Source organism: Labrus mixtus, chromosome 17, assembly GCF_963584025.1.
Source record: "Labrus mixtus chromosome 17, fLabMix1.1, whole genome shotgun sequence".
NCBI lineage: Eukaryota > Metazoa > Chordata > Actinopteri > Labriformes > Labridae > Labrus > Labrus mixtus.
In genome coordinates this window covers 12882285-12899193 of record NC_083628.1, presented here as the reverse complement: position 1 = coordinate 12899193, position 16909 = coordinate 12882285, and the positions used below count along the sequence as shown (strand labels likewise).

Here is a 16909-nt window from a genome sequence, read left to right as displayed (position 1 = left end):
GTCTAGTGGTCAGTTTGCATGTCCCATGTACAAAGGCCACAGTCCTTAAAGCGAGCAGCCCAGGTTGAATCAGACATTGTCTTTCCCCACTCTTTCTCTCCCTGATTTTGATCCCATCAGCTCCCGCAAGACAAGGCGTCTCTCAATAAAGTCATTAAAAGCCCAAAGTATATCTATAATGATGATTGACATTTTCCACTATCTTCAGTAAACCACAGTCCTGTACAACAAAAGAATGTACTTTAGTGAAGTATATGTGCATAGTTTTGCCTCCTCAGTATAGAAAAAACTAAACTTCTTCTTCTATACTGTTGGTTTTGTTTCCAGTAATTCAAATCCCCAAACAACATGGAGAGAAAGAGAAACAGGACAACGACAGACGTCACTGTGGGCAGACTGACTCAAAAAATACTTTTGTTATTTTGTTTTCCAGGACTGTGAGCGAGCTTCTGCGTCTCAATCAGATGACCCATTCTGTCACTGTTCACCTGGGGAATGTAGATCAAATCAGCAGAAAAGTCAGGAGTGCCCATTCTCCACATTCCTCCACTCACAGATAAATGTTGGTTTGTTGAAGTGACAGCGTTTAATGTTTCAGCTTCTCATTACACTTCCTCTTTTCACACGTACACAGACGGTTCTCTTGTGTATCCTCAAAGGAATTTCAATATCTTGTTACCCTTACGATATACTCACGCTCAACTCTTTTATGGCAGCTCTGAGACATTTATTACTTAATCTTTTTTTGTGATCAATTTTTTATTTAGAAATGTACAAAGAAATTACATCTTATATTACAACTGTTTTTCCCCTTTACCCCCCCCCCCCCCCCAGAGCACATACATTTATTAAAGTGCATATGTGAAAACATCAGGATCAATCAAACATTCAAACCTTCCCCCCACTCCATCCACCCCGTGGTGACCCCACATACATCCCCACCCCGGATCTCTCAAGGAAAACATATGAAAATAAAAACACATGTCAGGTCAAGCACGCCGCACGCTGTCCTTAACTATATTGTAGGCTGCATCCCATGCTTTCAGGGTCTTAAGGCTGGCCCCATGCATTCGGGCCACAGACCATTCAATCTGAACAATTTCAAGAAGAGAGTTGGCCCAGTGTCGCCAGGTCAAGGAATGTGGCGGTTGCCGTCTTAATGCCAACATTTTCTTTGCTGCAGCGAGACCAGACCATAAAATGCGCCTCTGCTGCAAAGACAAGTTTAAACCGGAATCATCATTAAGAAGGAGCAAAGTCAGTGAAAGCGGGATCTTAACTTTAAGCATGTCACTTAGAGTTAGAAGTTATTTGCTTCCAGAATGTGACCACATCGGGGCATTCCCAGTACATATGCATAACCGACCCCAGCACGCTGAGTGATGTGATTTTACCTTTCAGCATTCCTTTGTTTTTACTCTTCACAGCACATTTGTTTCTGTTAAGCACCCTGTAACTGAATGTTGTTGGTACTTTTTTCATTTTAAGTGCTTCCTATAGATCTATGCTTGACCTTTTTGCGGATAAACATCTCTTACTGGTGTGAGAAAAAAAATCCAACATTTCACATTACTCTGCAGATGAGTCACACTTTTCCCAGTATATAGTGACAGGAAGAAGCGGGTATCAACACGCAGCTCTGTGCTGTGACAGTACAGATGCTGCTCAGAGGCGTGGTGAAGGAGCAGAGGCGGATCAGAGAGATGTTTTGAATTCTGTGCAGTCAGTTTACCTCAGCTAATGACTGCGTGGGACGTCTAAACTGCTGCTCATTTTCCCGCTGAAGCTAAGGTTCAAGGATGAATCTGTACAGGAGTTTTGGGAACCTCATGGAGGCCTGGGTGACTGAAGGAGGACAGGGTTTGGACTCAGAATGGCCCAGAATGAATGAAAACTCTCCCACACCTTCCTCAAACCTGCGCTCAGAATCAGTGGACTCTGGAGTGGAGACAGCCAGCTCTGAGACGTCTTTTCCTGCTACATCTCGCTCCATTTCTACAGATAACGCAGAAATAGATGCCACATTATCTCAGTCTCCTGTCCTCTCCTCTCCTGTGCTCTCATCTTCCTCCTCTTCCTCCCTTAACCTCCACCCCAGCAGGGATCAGGAAGAGTCCAACGCCTTACACCAAAAATTGGAGCGAACATTAAGGAGGACTGACTCTAAATGTCTTAAGGAAGACTCTGAGATCCCTAAAGTGGAAGAGGTGCTGAGGCGGCGACCCAAACGGCACACTTCTGAGCCAGTGAGAGGTCAAAGGTCAGTGTCAGAGAGTTTCTGCCTGAGAAGGACAGTCAACCCATCAGCTCTCACGAGGCATATTACAGAAATGTGCAGACGGCCGCCGTCCATGACTTGTGACGAGCAGCAATCTCAGACAAGATTAGAGGTGAGATCATGTGTCTTTCACAAACCAAACCTTGTTCAAATATTTAGAGATTCAGCAGAAGAGACGCAAACATTTGTGTTTCTGTTTGTGCGTATTTTGGGACCACTTCCAGGATCGCATGAGATCAGCAGTAACGTGTGGTCTTGCACAGCTCAGGCTCGTAAGTGTGAAAGGAAAGCGTGAAAGAAATTCCCACCAGTGTGGGACACGGCCTCTACTTAAAACTGTAGTTAAAGGGTTGCAACACAACTAGTTCTCCCAATCAAAGTAGGACAGGCATGTCATTACTCATACTGTATCTCTTTCATGCTCGCAACCCGTCAACAGTCCGTCTGGGGCGCAATGGATCGTAAACCAGTCTGCCCAGGTGACTTAAAACCCACAGGTATGACAGGAATGGATGGAGATGTGTGGGGGAAGTGGGGCAGTCTGTTGAACTTTGGATAAAAACAGCAGAAACAATTTAAACTAAAAAAATAAGCCTTGATTTAAAATTTGTATTTAAACAACAATAAAAAAAAAAAAAATAGACATTCAGCCTCACACTTGTCATGAGTTACAAAGCAGGTCATGTTGAGTCAAGCTCAACAACACGATTAATTGTACCAGTTGTATTCAATGGATACAATAGTCTTTGGCTCTATGTGTTATTACTTCAAATAAGTCCAAGGTTGAAAAGGCTTAAAGGAGGGCGACACTGAATACTCAGTTTTATGTTCTCTGTCATTTTCATATAATTTTACTTTTATTATCCTGCTCAAAAACTCTTAAGTCCTTATCTGAATCTCCAAAGTTCCTCTCAAAGTCAAAAAAAGAAAGTCTTTAAAGTTTAGGATATTATATGAGCAGAAATCTTAAACTGTAATCCATATCATGATGTTAGAAATCTCACTCATTATAAGACGGCTCCCAAACAAGAGCCATTCTTAGAATAATATCGAGATAACCCTTTTCTATTATCTAATAGTTCAGCAGGGTAATTAGATGTATATTGGCTCTATATTATTCTTTATAAATGACTTGTTTATAATATATAACTACTGAAGCAATAAGCTTCCCTTGAATTGCACCCTAATTACTGCTTATTGAAAGTAAGATATGACGTTGTCAGGTTGTTTAATTATGAATTTTACTTTATGGCCTCACATTTGAAAAATGTATTCATGCACACTACCACATTATAATGTGCTCTATTACTTAGAGATGCAACGATCCATTTTCTTTCAGTTCAGTTCTGATCTGATTCCGATACATACAGTATGTACCGATACAGAAACCGATACTGATATTTTTATTATCATAATTAATAGTGTTATTGTTGTTGTTGTTGGTATCATGTGTGAGGCTACACAAAGCATTGCATTGTGCTGGCTTCACATACAAACAGGAAGCAGCAGTGGCTGTCAGGTTTTTCAATCTAAATATTTTTAAACTGAAGTGTAAGAATTGTACTTTACATCATATCTAAGGAGCTGTTCCATCTCGTTTGAACGTCGTCATGGAGACGCTTTGTGGGCACTTCTTACTTCTCACCATATTTAAACAATGTTGTATTAATGTATTACTTATCTCATACTTCTTAAAATGCCTCTTAAAGCTGATGTATTTACACTTTATATATAATATGAATTATATAACTTAGGGTTTGGACTGTTCCAGACATAGTATTGATTTAACTGAAATTATATGAACAGATGACAGATGACAATGAGATATGTTGAGATATTCTTTCCATTATGAAGACTAAGAGTCTATAATTATGCTAGCAGCTCTTTGAGGCTTTTCCATAGGCCTTGGGGTGCTCTAAGTTAAATGTCCAATATTGCTTAAAGAGCCAGGCTAGCAAGTACAAACGTATAATGTCATACATGCTTTGTACTGCAGTGTTTTGTGAGTTTCCTGGTGGTTTGCAGAGCAGCAGTGAAGGAAAACCCTGACTTTCACGTCGACTAAACCTACATCATGTAGCCTACTGTTTCCAACAAAGTAACATTTTTTCTCACCTATTGATCTCCGCAGGTTCTTGGTGAAGAAAAAAAGAAAGAACTGAGTCCCGGTCTCCTCTACCTGGAGCAGGTGTGCCAAATGTTGGAGGAAATTGCCAGACAGCAGATGCACAGCCAAGCATTACAGAAGGAGATGGATGCCCTGCGGGAGCATGAAGAGCTAGAGATGGAGGTGTGCCAGGTGAACACATTCCATCTTTGGAAAGCAAAGAAGAATGTCACACTTTCCCCAATTAACCTGGGGTCATTAACAGGACGTTAGCTTGTCAAGCTGGCGGTGACAAGATGTTTTCTAACAGCCTGAGGGTTCATTTGAATTGAAATACGTTGTCTTTCTCATCTCTCGGCTCTCATTCAGGCTGTCGACTCCTGTCACAGTGACTCTAAAGCAGCTGAGGAGGACTTCCCGTATAGTCAAAATGTTGCAAAGACAAACAGTTTAGATTGCAGATCCCAGCAGAGGAAAGATTATCCTTACAGGCATTTTCGGCAAAGATCAGCCTCAGACACAACTATCGCACTACTGCGTTTAAGTGAGCCACAGTCCACGTTCCCTTTTCACATTTTAAAAAGTCATGTTTGTAAGCTTAATATATTAATTTATGTTTATGCACTGCCAACTTAATAAAGGATTTGATGAGTGTTGTTGCTATCTATTTGTCTCGGCACAGGAATGTTGAAAACAGACTGCAGGGGGCAGCACCTGAGTACAGATGGCCTGCAGAAGGAAGAGGAAGTCCATAAAAAGCAGGTAAAATACTGTTACTGACAATCCAATAAATAATTTGACCTAAATAGAAATAATCTTAATACCAGTTATAGGGATATAAACATAATGCAATGTGTACTAGCTTAAATGCATTTTAATTGGAAGCGTTCTGTTTCTATTATATTTTTCTCATTGTCTTTTATTTTAAACTCACAATTACTCAATTTTGTCTTTTCAGGAGTCTGATGTTGCTCACAAGAACTGGAAGTTAAAATTTGGATCTTTGGGGAGAGAGGAGTCTGCTGCGAGAGATATCAAAGGGTGAGACATTTTTAGCTCAAAGGAGGAAGTAGCATCAAGCTTATGTGAAGCATGATGCTCTGAGGAAATGTATGCGCTGCTCCAACATGGCAGCCGGCCACGCTGAAGCAGTGGTCCAGAGCTAATGCACAGTTAGATGCAGCAGAGCCTTTGCTGGGAGTTCTTTTTTTTTTTCAGTCAGAGCTTCTGTTCCTCTTGTACATGTTGTCCCCATTTTTCACAAAACTTTGCTTACATACTGCTTCCTCCTTGTCTTGCTCCACCTCTGAATGATGAATTTTTTATCTGCGCAGCCAACACATGCAGCCATCTGAGAGAAACTCGCCCCGACGACGCCTGAGCCAGATGTTCAGGAGGAGCAGGAAAACTCTGCCTGAATAAACGGACAACCGTTTGTCTGTTTGAACATTTAAGGTTCAGCTCAGAGGAGGAGAAAATGTCGTCTGCTTTGAACTGACTGTTTACTTTGCCCATGTGATGTATTAATCTGCCATGTGTATTTATTGTCTGCTGTATACTTGCCTTTTTTTTATTTATACTGATTTAAAAAATATATATATTTTAGGGGAATTACATTATTCCCGTCAAAGCAGCAAATACTGATGTGCACTCCACAGTTTATAACAATGAATATCAAGTAAATATAACAAGTCATCTGAAGTTCTTATTCATGTCTCTGTGTTTTCTGCATTACATAAAATGCTTCATATCCATCAAATACATTAATTAGAAAAAATAATATTTAAATAGGAGCCAAATAGGATTTTCTGTAAAACTCTGTTGAATACTGAAATATATCTGAATAATATAATGCGTATTAACTGGTGTACAAGATAAAATATATTTTTTCGTTTCATCACTACAATATCCTAAACCCATCCCCTCAAATCAAAGTCTTCAAATTGTGTGTTGTGTTCAATCAGCTAAACTACAATATCATTTCTTACAAATGTAAACAGCTTCTATTGGCTACAGCCATGGTTGTGTCATTTTGCCTCATAAAAGAGATCAACAATTATTTGCTATAGAAATGTTTTTAACTTGTATTTTCAGTTGATCGACTCATCATATGATTTATGATTCTGAGTTGTAGTATTAGTGGAAGAGTTGATGGGTTTTTAATGTTTTTTCTGCACTTTCATTTTGTGGACCTGACAACAACCTTCATATGAAGCTTCACAGCCATAACTGAACTGACATTTAAATTGCTACTAACATGTTGTAAACAAATACAACAGCTGGCCTTCTTGGTTTTAAGTACTGAATTAGTGTTAATCCCCATTTTAAACTGTCTTCATTAAACTCAAAAGAAAACACCTCAGTGTATTATGATACACACATTAATTAAATAAGAAATCTTTTTCAATATTCAAAGCAAATTAAATTTGGGTTCTAATTTTAATGTGCCTTATAATGACTAAGAAAAGGACTTCTGCAGCCGAGTCTGTTTAGTAGCTTGACGGACGTCAGACCACACAGAGTTACTTTAATCTTTTATTTAATCTTTATTCACCTAGGTTGGGGGGGATTTACCTCCCCTGGCATTCCCATGTAAAGAGATGTCAATGACAAACACGTCCAACCAAACGAAAGAGGGTGAATAGGATTCCAGTCCATACATAAAATACATTTATTTACTATTTATCGAACAGCCGGCATCCATTAGTCCCACACAGCATCCATCTGTGCTATTAAATATATAGAGATAACATCTGTGGAAGGATTTATTCACTGTATGTGTATGTGTGTGAAGGTGGGGGGGGGGGGGGGGGGGGCTTGAGCTTATAGATGAAAAGAGTGTTTGGGGCGCATCGAGTCATGCCTGCAGTGTCCACCCCTTGTCTACATGATGCCACAGGAGGACAAGGGGTTGGCGATCTGGCAGGTGCAGGCTGACTGGCAGTATTGGCGCACAGTCTGGTAGCAGCTGCGGTCGGCGTCCCCACCCCACTGCACAGGCCCGTTGGGGTCAGAGGGCAAGCGGCTCAGGATGCTGGTGTTGATGGCCAGAGCAGCCAGGCCATAGTCAGTGAACAGCACCGTCTCACGCCGGCACGTAGGGCAGGAGATGAATTTGTACTTAGGACAGGACTCATAGAGGATCTGCAGGCACTCCTCGCACACCGAGTGCAGGCAGGAGAGGATGCGTGGACGCTTGCCTGCGAAGTTGTAGGTGTGACCGCAGGTGGGGCAGTCCAGGGGCTCACAGGGCATGACGGGTCCCGAGGAGGACGAAGAAGAGGTGGACGATGAAGTGGAAGAGGAGCGCAGCACGTACTGGTTGACTATGACGTCTTCCATCTTGTAGTGGAACTGGTGGTAACAGATTTCGTTGGCACTGGTTTTGCGCTGGGCCAGGTAGCTCTGCTCCCTGCGCGTCACGGGGACGGGGGAGGAAACGATCGACCTGGGGGACCCCGTCATCTCCAGAGCCAGGTCACTGCACGCCTGGTTGACAATGATCTCCCCCTCGCCTCCGCCATCCCAAGCCACTCTTGGGGGCGGGGCATAGCGTGGCTGGGTGACGGGCACAGGGCACTCTCTGGGGAACTTCTCCGACTGGATGATCTTGACGGTGTCCATTGGGATGGTCACGGGCTGACGCCGGAGGCAGGACATTCGCACAGTTTTTGGAGGTGAAAGAGAGAAGGGCTGTGGCTCAAATCAGCACTGGACGACCCTGCCTGATTCTGGGCAAAGGGAATAAGTAATGCTCTTTTTTTAAAGTCAGCCATTCGAGGGGACATGAGGACGGATGGTTGCCTCCATGTTTCCCTCAGAGATGCCCCTCTGGTGGGTGTGTCTGTCAGCCTGAGTCTTTATGAGGGGAAGACAGATAGAGGAGCTCAGCCAGAGCACCACAATCTGCAGCTCTTATTCTGTCACTGCTGATATGTAAAGATGATTAAACAGTCAAGCTTACAGTTTCTGACCAGTGTTGACGACTTAAAGGTAGTTTTTTTGTTGTTTGTACTCACATATGCTGATGATCCTGTGCTGTTTCTGAATCTTATTTGCAGAAAAGTATAGTAACACACAAGAACAGTAATTTAGCACAAAGAGTTGTTCTCACTCAGTGATAACACCAATAAATAATCTCATATGCACACAGATGCTCACATATCTACATACAGTACAGGTTTTATTTTCTGCATTCACAGAGGGGGGTGGGATATTCAGTTCACGCAGTTCAGAGTTATTGTCTGAAACGATATCCTGTGGCCTGCCAAGGAAACTCTTGCCTTGTACAACTAGCCCTTGATGCGTTTCTTTCTCAACCGCCTGCTTTATTTCCTGTTTTTGGCCGCGGGTTTGTTACGCAGAAACTCCACTGTGCGAGAAAGAAAGAAAAACAGCCAGTCCTCTCTGCTCTTGGTACAGTTGGTCAGTCTGGGTGGCTTGTTAAGAAGGTGGGAGACTGTCTTTTTTTTTTATAGGGAGGTGCCCTATAAAGCTCCAGGAAGCTGTTTTTATGACTCCTTCGAGCTCCTGAATTCCTCAAAGGTTGGAGTGAAGGTTTTTAATTTGATTTTCAGTCAGCCCTCCCCACTGAGCAGAAGATGTGATAACAGTCTAAAGGATGCTTCTGTGCTTGTCTCCCTTTTTCAATGACGCAGATTCAGGATTCCTTTGGTCCATATATCTGTAAGAAACAAACAGAAAACAAGATTTAAAAATACACCAGTAACTGTACATTATTTAAATGATTAATTACAGTATCAACTTGTCACAAAGAGTTTTATTGAAACATGACTTTCTTATGTTCTTTCATAAGGAACATGTACTCGGGCCATTTTCATTGTGATTCAGAATCACAGTCGACTATTTGACTGGCCTTTTAAATTCACAAACTACTTTAAAGAGTTTTAATTGTGTGTGTGACTGATTTGAACTTTAAACAGTCTGTAGCTGTATTAAGGTATTATTTAGATTCCTACATAGATGAAGCTGCCAAGTCGGCTCATTCAAAAATGTTTTGTCTTATTTCCTTTTGCATATTGGCTTCTGCTCAGGTGTCTACAGATGAGATAATTACCACGTTGCTTCATGCTTTGGGGCACGGCGCTGAGAGCACGCCTCTCATTTGAACACAATTACAGTGCTAAGGAGTCAAAAGATTATGTGGCTATGAGAACTATAAAAGGGTAAGTATTAACTAAAAGCCCAGCACACCTTAGAGACTTTAAGTCTGAATGCAAAATGAATGTGCTATTCAAGGCAACAACTCATGACTAACAACACACGACACCGCCTGTATTCACTTTGTTTAGTTAGTCTATTGCAGCAAATAAGGTCAAATGCAAAATGCCAGAATCGTTTTTGTTCTTATGGCTTATAACGTTCTACTTTTGCAAAAGTATCCTGCCTTTAACAAGCTCTAAAATGGTAGTTTTCTGATATTGTGATTTTTCTACAAATACAAAGGAAAGTTTGATTTTGAACCCAGTCCCATCATCAGATCATCAAGTCGTAAGATGTGCTTTGGGATGTATTCGATGATGTTGTGAGAGATGTGTCACCACACGGTAAGTGGTGGCGTTCTTTGGAGGGAATTATACTAAGAGGTTCTCTAGTATTCTGCCTCCATCCAGTAAATGAAGGACAACAAATAGACACCCATCAGTACAGCAAATTACAAGAACACTAGGATGATTCAGTAATGACACAAACACATGAAACATATAGGAAAATGTACACTTCAAATAGGGATGTTAGAGGTACTTTAGAAGCTTACGAGTCTGAGAAACCCACGTTTGACAAGTCACCAAAATGTAGTTTTCAAATGTGTCCTATTTCCCACATTTACACCCCAATATCTGATTTTATGTGAGTCTGTTAAATATAATTTGACCATATGTTTGTAAGTCTTTATGTGTGAGTGTTTTGAGAATCTGACACAAAATGATTCATGGAGACTTTTGCAAAGCTTTAAATAGGTATAATGTGTTGTTATGTAAGTTATAGGAGGTAGATAATGCTGTATACATTTGTCAACGCGAGCCTCACTGTCTGCTTCAAGCAGGTGATTGTGACATATGTTGCAGTGCTGCTCTTGTCATGTTTCCTGCTTCCTGTCAGCGTTCTGTCAACTTGTCAGTTGCGTCAGTTAGACTCTTACTTGCGTAGGACGTGGTTTTATTCTGCTTGTAGGGGTTAGTGTCATACTGTGTGTGTGGGTTTATAAAAAAAAAAGTGTAAAGCTGAAAAACATCTAGTTCAACCAGAACAATGGCTGCCAAACAGCAGAGGATGGATGATGACACATCTTTCATTCTCTTCACAGTTGTCAATAGTGATGATTCACGCATGAAGAAAAAAAACTGTGCAGAGGAGTTGACCTACATGGTGATGACGAGAGAGAGAGAGAGAGAGAGAGAAAGAAAGAGAGGAGAGGAAGAGCAACGCTGGCCCTGGTTTCTATTTATGGTTTGTTTATCTATGCACGTCTCAGTGGTTTCCTGCCCCCAACCTCTGCTGAAGATTCACACCGAGTGACAGAGATGTACCTAAAAGGCGGAAGTGCTTGAGACCATCATGATCACGTGATGCAGCGAGCCATATTAGGCAAGCAGGCAGACGCTTGTTTCTCTTCCTTTATCCCTTCTGATGAATATGTTGACTCTCAAACACGCAGAGCTGTTTGCTGGAATCATTCAACATCATCAAACGTGTTCCTCCAGCACTGCAGTGCTGCAATCCTCCCCCCCGAAAATAGCCTCTTTCTCATCCTCTTGCAAACACAGAACGCAGCCACACACCTTTGATACAGCTGGGCGTTTGCAACGAAAATACAATGCTATTTTTTAACCATGTGACCTTGATAGTGACATAATAATGGGGCAGTGTGTGATGACTAAATAAGATATATGTAATACAGCCTTTATGATCAGTGAAAAAAAAAACCTTTATCCTATGTGTCAAATGTATGAATTGTATTGATATTTAAAAACTCCAAAGTCATGTTATTGTTATAATTGTCTATTCTATTTGATACAACACCTAAGGGATCAAAACATTAGGGAACTAATTTACAACTTAGAAACGATTATTTTTGACTTAATGAAAAGTATACAGTAAACACTTTTTAAATATTGATACAGTGTAGGGAAAGTCTGTGAGCACATCTAACATGTAGGGTTGGGTGTCAGCGATAATAGGATTAGAGTACTGACTTTGATTTATTTTGCCCCTCACAAAAAGGGTAGCATACACAGAAATAATATAAATAATGGTCCCTAGTAACTATTGTTTTAGAGTGGTGAAGAAAAGCTGATTTCAGGTACATTTCCATGTGACTGTAGGAAACAATAACAGTGCACTGCTAGCCAAGAGTGTTAAATTATTCAAAGCGAGCCAAATGTCAGCGATCAATGTTTTCCAATCCCATAATTAAGGCTGTATGTTTTGTTTAGACTGAAGAGCATTTAAACTGGTATATAAAGCAGTAGGAAGCTCTTCAGTGGACACAAGTAGTCAGGATTACTGAATTCTGCTAATATTACCCCAGGTTGTTTGAATGGTAAGCATACACTGTAATGAGTCAGGCCAAAGTACATTGAGACAAACTGTATTAAATATACTCAGGGTTCCTTTTTTCATACAGGTCGTGGAGAAGGAACTAGGTATTGACTAATGCTCATGTCTAGGTATTGGAGGTAGAGGTATCAGGAATCAACAGAAGTATCTGACATCAAATAATAGTTGTACTCTTGTTTACTAAATATTTACTTACAATATTACCTATTGACATTTTTGCATAATACATTTATCACTTTTTAGGCAAAGACTGAGTGTTTCGGACAACATTTACTGTAACTTTTGAGATGTCTGGCTAATTAGGTTCAATAAAAACTTAATCCAGATGATCATTTTGTATGAAAATACATCAAACTAAGATATAATGAGTTTCCCAGTATATATACTAAGCAGTATATATAAAATAAGCAGTATTATATATAAAGAAGTATATAAAGCTAAATTGTAGCTAGACTGTTAAAACTACCGGAACTAGTTACAGATATATATGTATTGATGTATAACGGCAACAATAAAATATAAAAAATTACAGTACACAAATAGTATCGCCATTTCATCTCCTGCAGAGTTCAAACTAATTTAAGGGAAAAATGTCCAAAAACAACATCATGTATGACTATCAGCTTAAACTTTATCGCATTCATGTTGTCCTAAATGACGTATTATCAGTTGAGCTTTTGTTGAAAACTCAAATAACCAGCTCCACTTCTCAAGGATCAACGTATACATAGAAGTTAGTGGTTTAAAACAGCTTGAGATAAAAATGTCTTCCTTGTCGAGACAGGGGTCAAGATGATAAAGTTGTGGAGACTTTTAGACTGAGCAAGACGAAGCAGCTAAAAATATCCTCTAATTTGGTGACAGGACTACGAATAGAGCTGATAAGTGATGCAGGCTGCCTGCTAAAGGGCCAGCTTTGGCGCAGCCTCCTCCTAACTGATGGAGCCCTCCCCAGTTATGTAAGGAGCTCATCTCCGACCCAACCACCATATTAACACAGTGCTGCAGCTCTCGCACAGTCCTGACATTGTGTGTGCGGGTGTTTTTGCATGTGTGTGTGTGTGTGTGTGTGTGTGTATTCATAGCTCTGGAGCTTCTCCCTCCAGAGGAATTATAGCATTAATGAAATCATGACAAGTATTTGACCTCGTCATCACGAGCAAGAGGAGGAAGAGGAGAGCTGACCACAGAGATGTCAGAGGAGCCTGTCTCAGCAGCAAATTCCTTTTACCATTAAACACACACAGAAACAGTTTAAAGTCAAACCCACACATCCAGAACATTCTCACCCTCCAACGACTCCCCATCACGTACCCGGCACCACCCTTTACATTCCAGCGCACACACACAAACAAACAGATAACAAACAGATATGAGCCTAAAAGGAATATTCTTTTTGAATGTGTACGCTATCTGTCATACTAGATTTATCTCTGTCTGATGAATCTGTCAAACACACACACACACACCTGAAGAGAGCGAAAACATTCCTATCCTCTCACACTCCCATCATGTTCCGTCACCGTATTTACTCACAAACACATTTCAGGTCTTCAGGACCACGCTGGATTGATTCCACCTGTGCAGATCGAAGGGCAGGAGGGGCACCATGTTCTGAATGAGTCATAGAAAACCTGCATCAGTCGATCTCCCTGCCTGCCTCGCTCTCTCTTCTTTCTCTCAATGGAAACTTGTATCTCTCTGTCTCTCTCTCTCTCTCTCTCCATCTTTCTATCTCTGTGAGAATTCTGCTGGCCTGCACAGAACAGAGGGTCCGGTCTTTGTGCCCCTATTCCACATACCGCTAGTATGTCAGGTATGCCAGCTATGTTGAGATGTGTATCCACATTCATGCCTCGGCTGGTGAAAAGCGTCCCCTCCTCTCTCCTCAGACCTGTGTGGGATATTATGCTGTGTTTTTGATTGCATAACACGTTATGACCTTTGCGTGATCTGAGGACAAATCCCCAGATTTACTGTATGTTGTTGTCTTCTCTCAGGAGAGTGGTTTTAGAGAAATAATGTGAATGATTCAAAAACAGGATTAGTATCTGCTCCATATAGAACAACATGACATTATGTGTGCTGATGAAAGATGCATCACTGTGTCATGCTCTTTTAAATGTGTTTGTTACAGTGTATAAGTGTATAAGTATGTATAAGGCTTTTAATACTTATACGTTTATTCTTCTATCTTTGTCAATGGGCATTAGTTTACATTCATTTTTCTTCATGTTACACATCTTGTCAACTAGGCTCATAGATATAAACACAGAGATATTTTGCAGAGTTCAGATTTGTATATGATGTTTGGCTTATGTTGCTACCTTTACAGTCAATCCATCAAGCTGTGAGTCAATACAGCAATTCCATAGGCTACTGTCTCATGTTTGTTTGTTTTTTTTGCATGGGCAGAAAATGCTTAGTATGGAGGTGTTGTTTTTAATAATTCAGCGTGCTGTCATTTATGACACACATCGGCCATTTTGCCTCGCAATTCATTACAGCCAAGTGCTCTTTGTTCTCGTCTGTGTATCTCTCACAGCAACATGGCAGAGCTGCTCGCGTGCAGCAGCGAAATAAAAGCAATAACCATCATCGCTCTGTCTGACACAGACCCCAGTGAAGATTTATGAGGGAACGGTTCAGCAAATGTCCAGTTCTTCAATAAAAACATTGGTTGGATTGATGACGGAGATTGATTTCATTCTCTGAAGAAGGTTGTTTGTTGTTCGGGTATGTTTTTTTTTTTTAAGGTGGACGGCATGGTTAACGTTGTTCGAGCTGAGATTTGAGAGGTGACATCGTCTGTGGGATAGAGGGCGACGGTGGCCAAAATATTTGGACCGTGCGAGATGGAGCAGCTTTCGCATGAGGGGAGGGGTGAGGAGCAGTTATGCAATCGCAGCATGGTGTACCCAGCACTCTCACTGCAGCGCCAATGTATGGCCAATATGGAGATGGCCTAATGCTGCTGACAGCTACAGAACAGGCAGTTCCTGCCGTGTCCCTATCACCCTCAGCCCCCCTCCTCCTGTCCCCCACTGTCTGTCTGTGCAGAGGTCTGTGAAATGTCATAACCGCTGGAGACATGACACCCTGAAGATACCATCTACACCCAAACTCACACATCATCACGGTCTATTCACGGATTCTAACCATTGTTTTTGGGCACTTACAGATAAGCAAGTGTGCATGTGTTTCACATTCATGCAAATATGTGTGTCTCCATTCATGCATCCATGTATGTGTGTGTTTGCAAAATGGACGGCTATGATGCAACAGCCGTGTAAATCCCAGCTTAACGTAACAAATGCTAAAGACCTCCTCTGTCTTTTTGTTTTCCTTGCACAAAGAGAGCAATAAAGGGAAAAATGAACAAAGGTGCCACACCTCACACATGTGAAACATTAGGTATGAAAAATGACGGTTGACACAAAAAATATTGGATCATCTCTATGAAACGGATGTAAAGCCTTGTCTCACCCTCACCTGTCTGCCTACGCACTTGTCTTGTTCCAGTCCTTTCTCTCCTCCTCGCTCCTGTTCCAGTTGTTGCTGTTGATGTCGGTGATGGTGCTCTCTGAAGATTCATCGAGCTGCTCAGTCTCTTTGTTCCTTGGATGTCTCACTGCAGGCAGGAGGATGCTCTCTCCTATCCATTTGATTCTAGCAGGACGAACGGCACCCAGCAGGGACAGGAGGGAAACATGGAGGAGATGTAAGATGGAGGATGCTGTTGCAAGGTGGATGCGTCATGTCTCAGGCTGCTTCGGTCGAGCTCTGCATCCCTCGTTCCTCTTCTCTCTCCCTCCTCTGTGGTACCTCTGTCCTTTACTCTCCCACCCTTGCTCCTTCTCCTTTGAGCTGAGGATGAGCGTCGCCCTCTAGTCTTTCTCTCTCCATCACTCCAATTATTCAGCTTATCTAATGCAGCGGTCTGAGCTTATGTGCTGTGTGTTTCTCTGCGTATATGTCCCCTTCTGTTTCTTCCTTTTCTCTTGTCTGGTCTCCAGGTAAAGCCTCTCGTTTCCTTCTTCCTCTTTCCTCTGATGTTATCTCTCCTCTTGTCTCAGCTGCTGATCATCACACCTCTTTCTCCTTCTCCGTCTGTTCCAGTCAGTGCGCCTCACAGTTACACATGCGCAGTGTTTTCACACATACATGCACACTCACACTCTCTCTCCCTCTCTGTCTCTTTGCCTCTGGCTCCCTCCTTATGCATGTAGTTTGTTTTGTCTGCCCAACCCCTCCTCTCTCTCTCTCTCTCTATCTCTCTCACTCACTCTCACTCTTTTTTTTTCTTATACACACTCTCTCTCTTTGTCTCTCTCTCGCTGCTCTCTCTCGCTGCAGCACACACTGCAGTGCCTCTGCAGGCAGGATCACGTTTTCTAGTTGCCAGAGAAAATATTTCAGCCAATGAGAAACGTTGAAAATGTTCGCCTCCCCACCCCCCTTCCATCTTCTTAACACACATATGCACAGACACACACACACACACACACACACACACACACACACACACACACACACACACACACACACACACACACACACACACTAAAACATGCACATTTATATTCAAACATCAGCACACAGCCGTCTGGGATATGAAGGCTTTGCACAGAGCGCCATGAATCACATTTTAAATGAAATATTAATACATACACGCACACACACACACACACACACACACACACACACACACACACACACACACACACTCAAACATATGGTTAAGTACACCTACCGGGCTCACAGGAAGTACAGGAAGCTGGCACTCATAGAGCTAAATCTAGGCAGTGCAGCAAATCTATGGAGGCAAAACAAAAGCATAACATCACTCACAAATTATCTCCTTATCAGGGTGGAAGGTTGAGAAAAACAGATCCATCATTGTAACACTGAAAACATGTTTCTCAATAATGTCTGCAGAAATGAAA

The 16909-nt window shown here is 41.7% G+C and overlaps 2 protein-coding genes across 6 annotated transcripts; one reads left to right on the top strand and one right to left on the bottom strand.

Moving 5' to 3' along the window:
• The first annotated feature begins 1554 nt into the window (after window positions 1-1554).
• On the top strand, window positions 1555-6093 carry si:dkey-106l3.7 (uncharacterized). Of its 2 annotated transcripts, none has more exons than XM_061060860.1 (6): window positions 1555-2390; window positions 4410-4568; window positions 4755-4929; window positions 5068-5147; window positions 5344-5426; window positions 5720-6093. In XM_061060860.1, the coding sequence occupies exons 1-6, from the start codon at window positions 1800-1802 to the stop codon at window positions 5805-5807; spliced, it is 1176 nt and encodes a 391-aa protein (XP_060916843.1). In that variant the 5' UTR covers window positions 1555-1799; the 3' UTR covers window positions 5808-6093. The 2 variants fall into 2 exon arrangements, with proteins under 2 accessions (XP_060916843.1, XP_060916841.1); XM_061060858.1 differs by having other exon boundaries at window positions 4410-4577.
• Window positions 6094-6907: 814 nt separating this feature from the next.
• On the bottom strand, window positions 6908-16317 carry rnf208 (ring finger protein 208). 4 transcript variants are annotated; one of them, XM_061060862.1, is made up of 2 exons: window positions 15450-16317; window positions 6908-9069 (listed from the first exon to the last, which is right to left on the bottom strand). In XM_061060862.1, exon 2 carries the CDS (start codon window positions 8043-8045, stop codon window positions 7269-7271), a length of 777 nt encoding a protein of 258 aa, XP_060916845.1. In that variant the 5' UTR covers window positions 8046-9069; window positions 15450-16317; the 3' UTR covers window positions 6908-7268. The 4 variants fall into 4 exon arrangements, with proteins under 4 accessions (XP_060916845.1, XP_060916844.1, XP_060916846.1 ...); XM_061060861.1 differs by having other exon boundaries at window positions 15456-16317; XM_061060863.1 differs by having other exon boundaries at window positions 15472-16317.
• Window positions 16318-16909: the final 592 nt, after the last annotated feature.

Excerpts from the sequence above, each read along its gene's own strand:
- si:dkey-106l3.7 (XM_061060858.1), top strand. The coding sequence starts at position 1,800 with ATGAATCTGTACAGGAGTTTTGGGAACCTCATGGAGGCCTGGGTGACT. Across the intron at positions 4,578-4,754 it reads TAGAGATGGAGGTGTGCCAG|GCTGTCGACTCCTGTCACAG; the intron begins GTGAACACATTC and ends GCTCTCATTCAG. Across the intron at positions 5,148-5,343 it reads AGGAAGTCCATAAAAAGCAG|GAGTCTGATGTTGCTCACAA; the intron begins GTAAAATACTGT and ends TTGTCTTTTCAG.
- rnf208 (XM_061060862.1), bottom strand. The coding sequence starts at position 8,045 with ATGTCCTGCCTCCGGCGTCAGCCCGTGACCATCCCAATGGACACCGTC.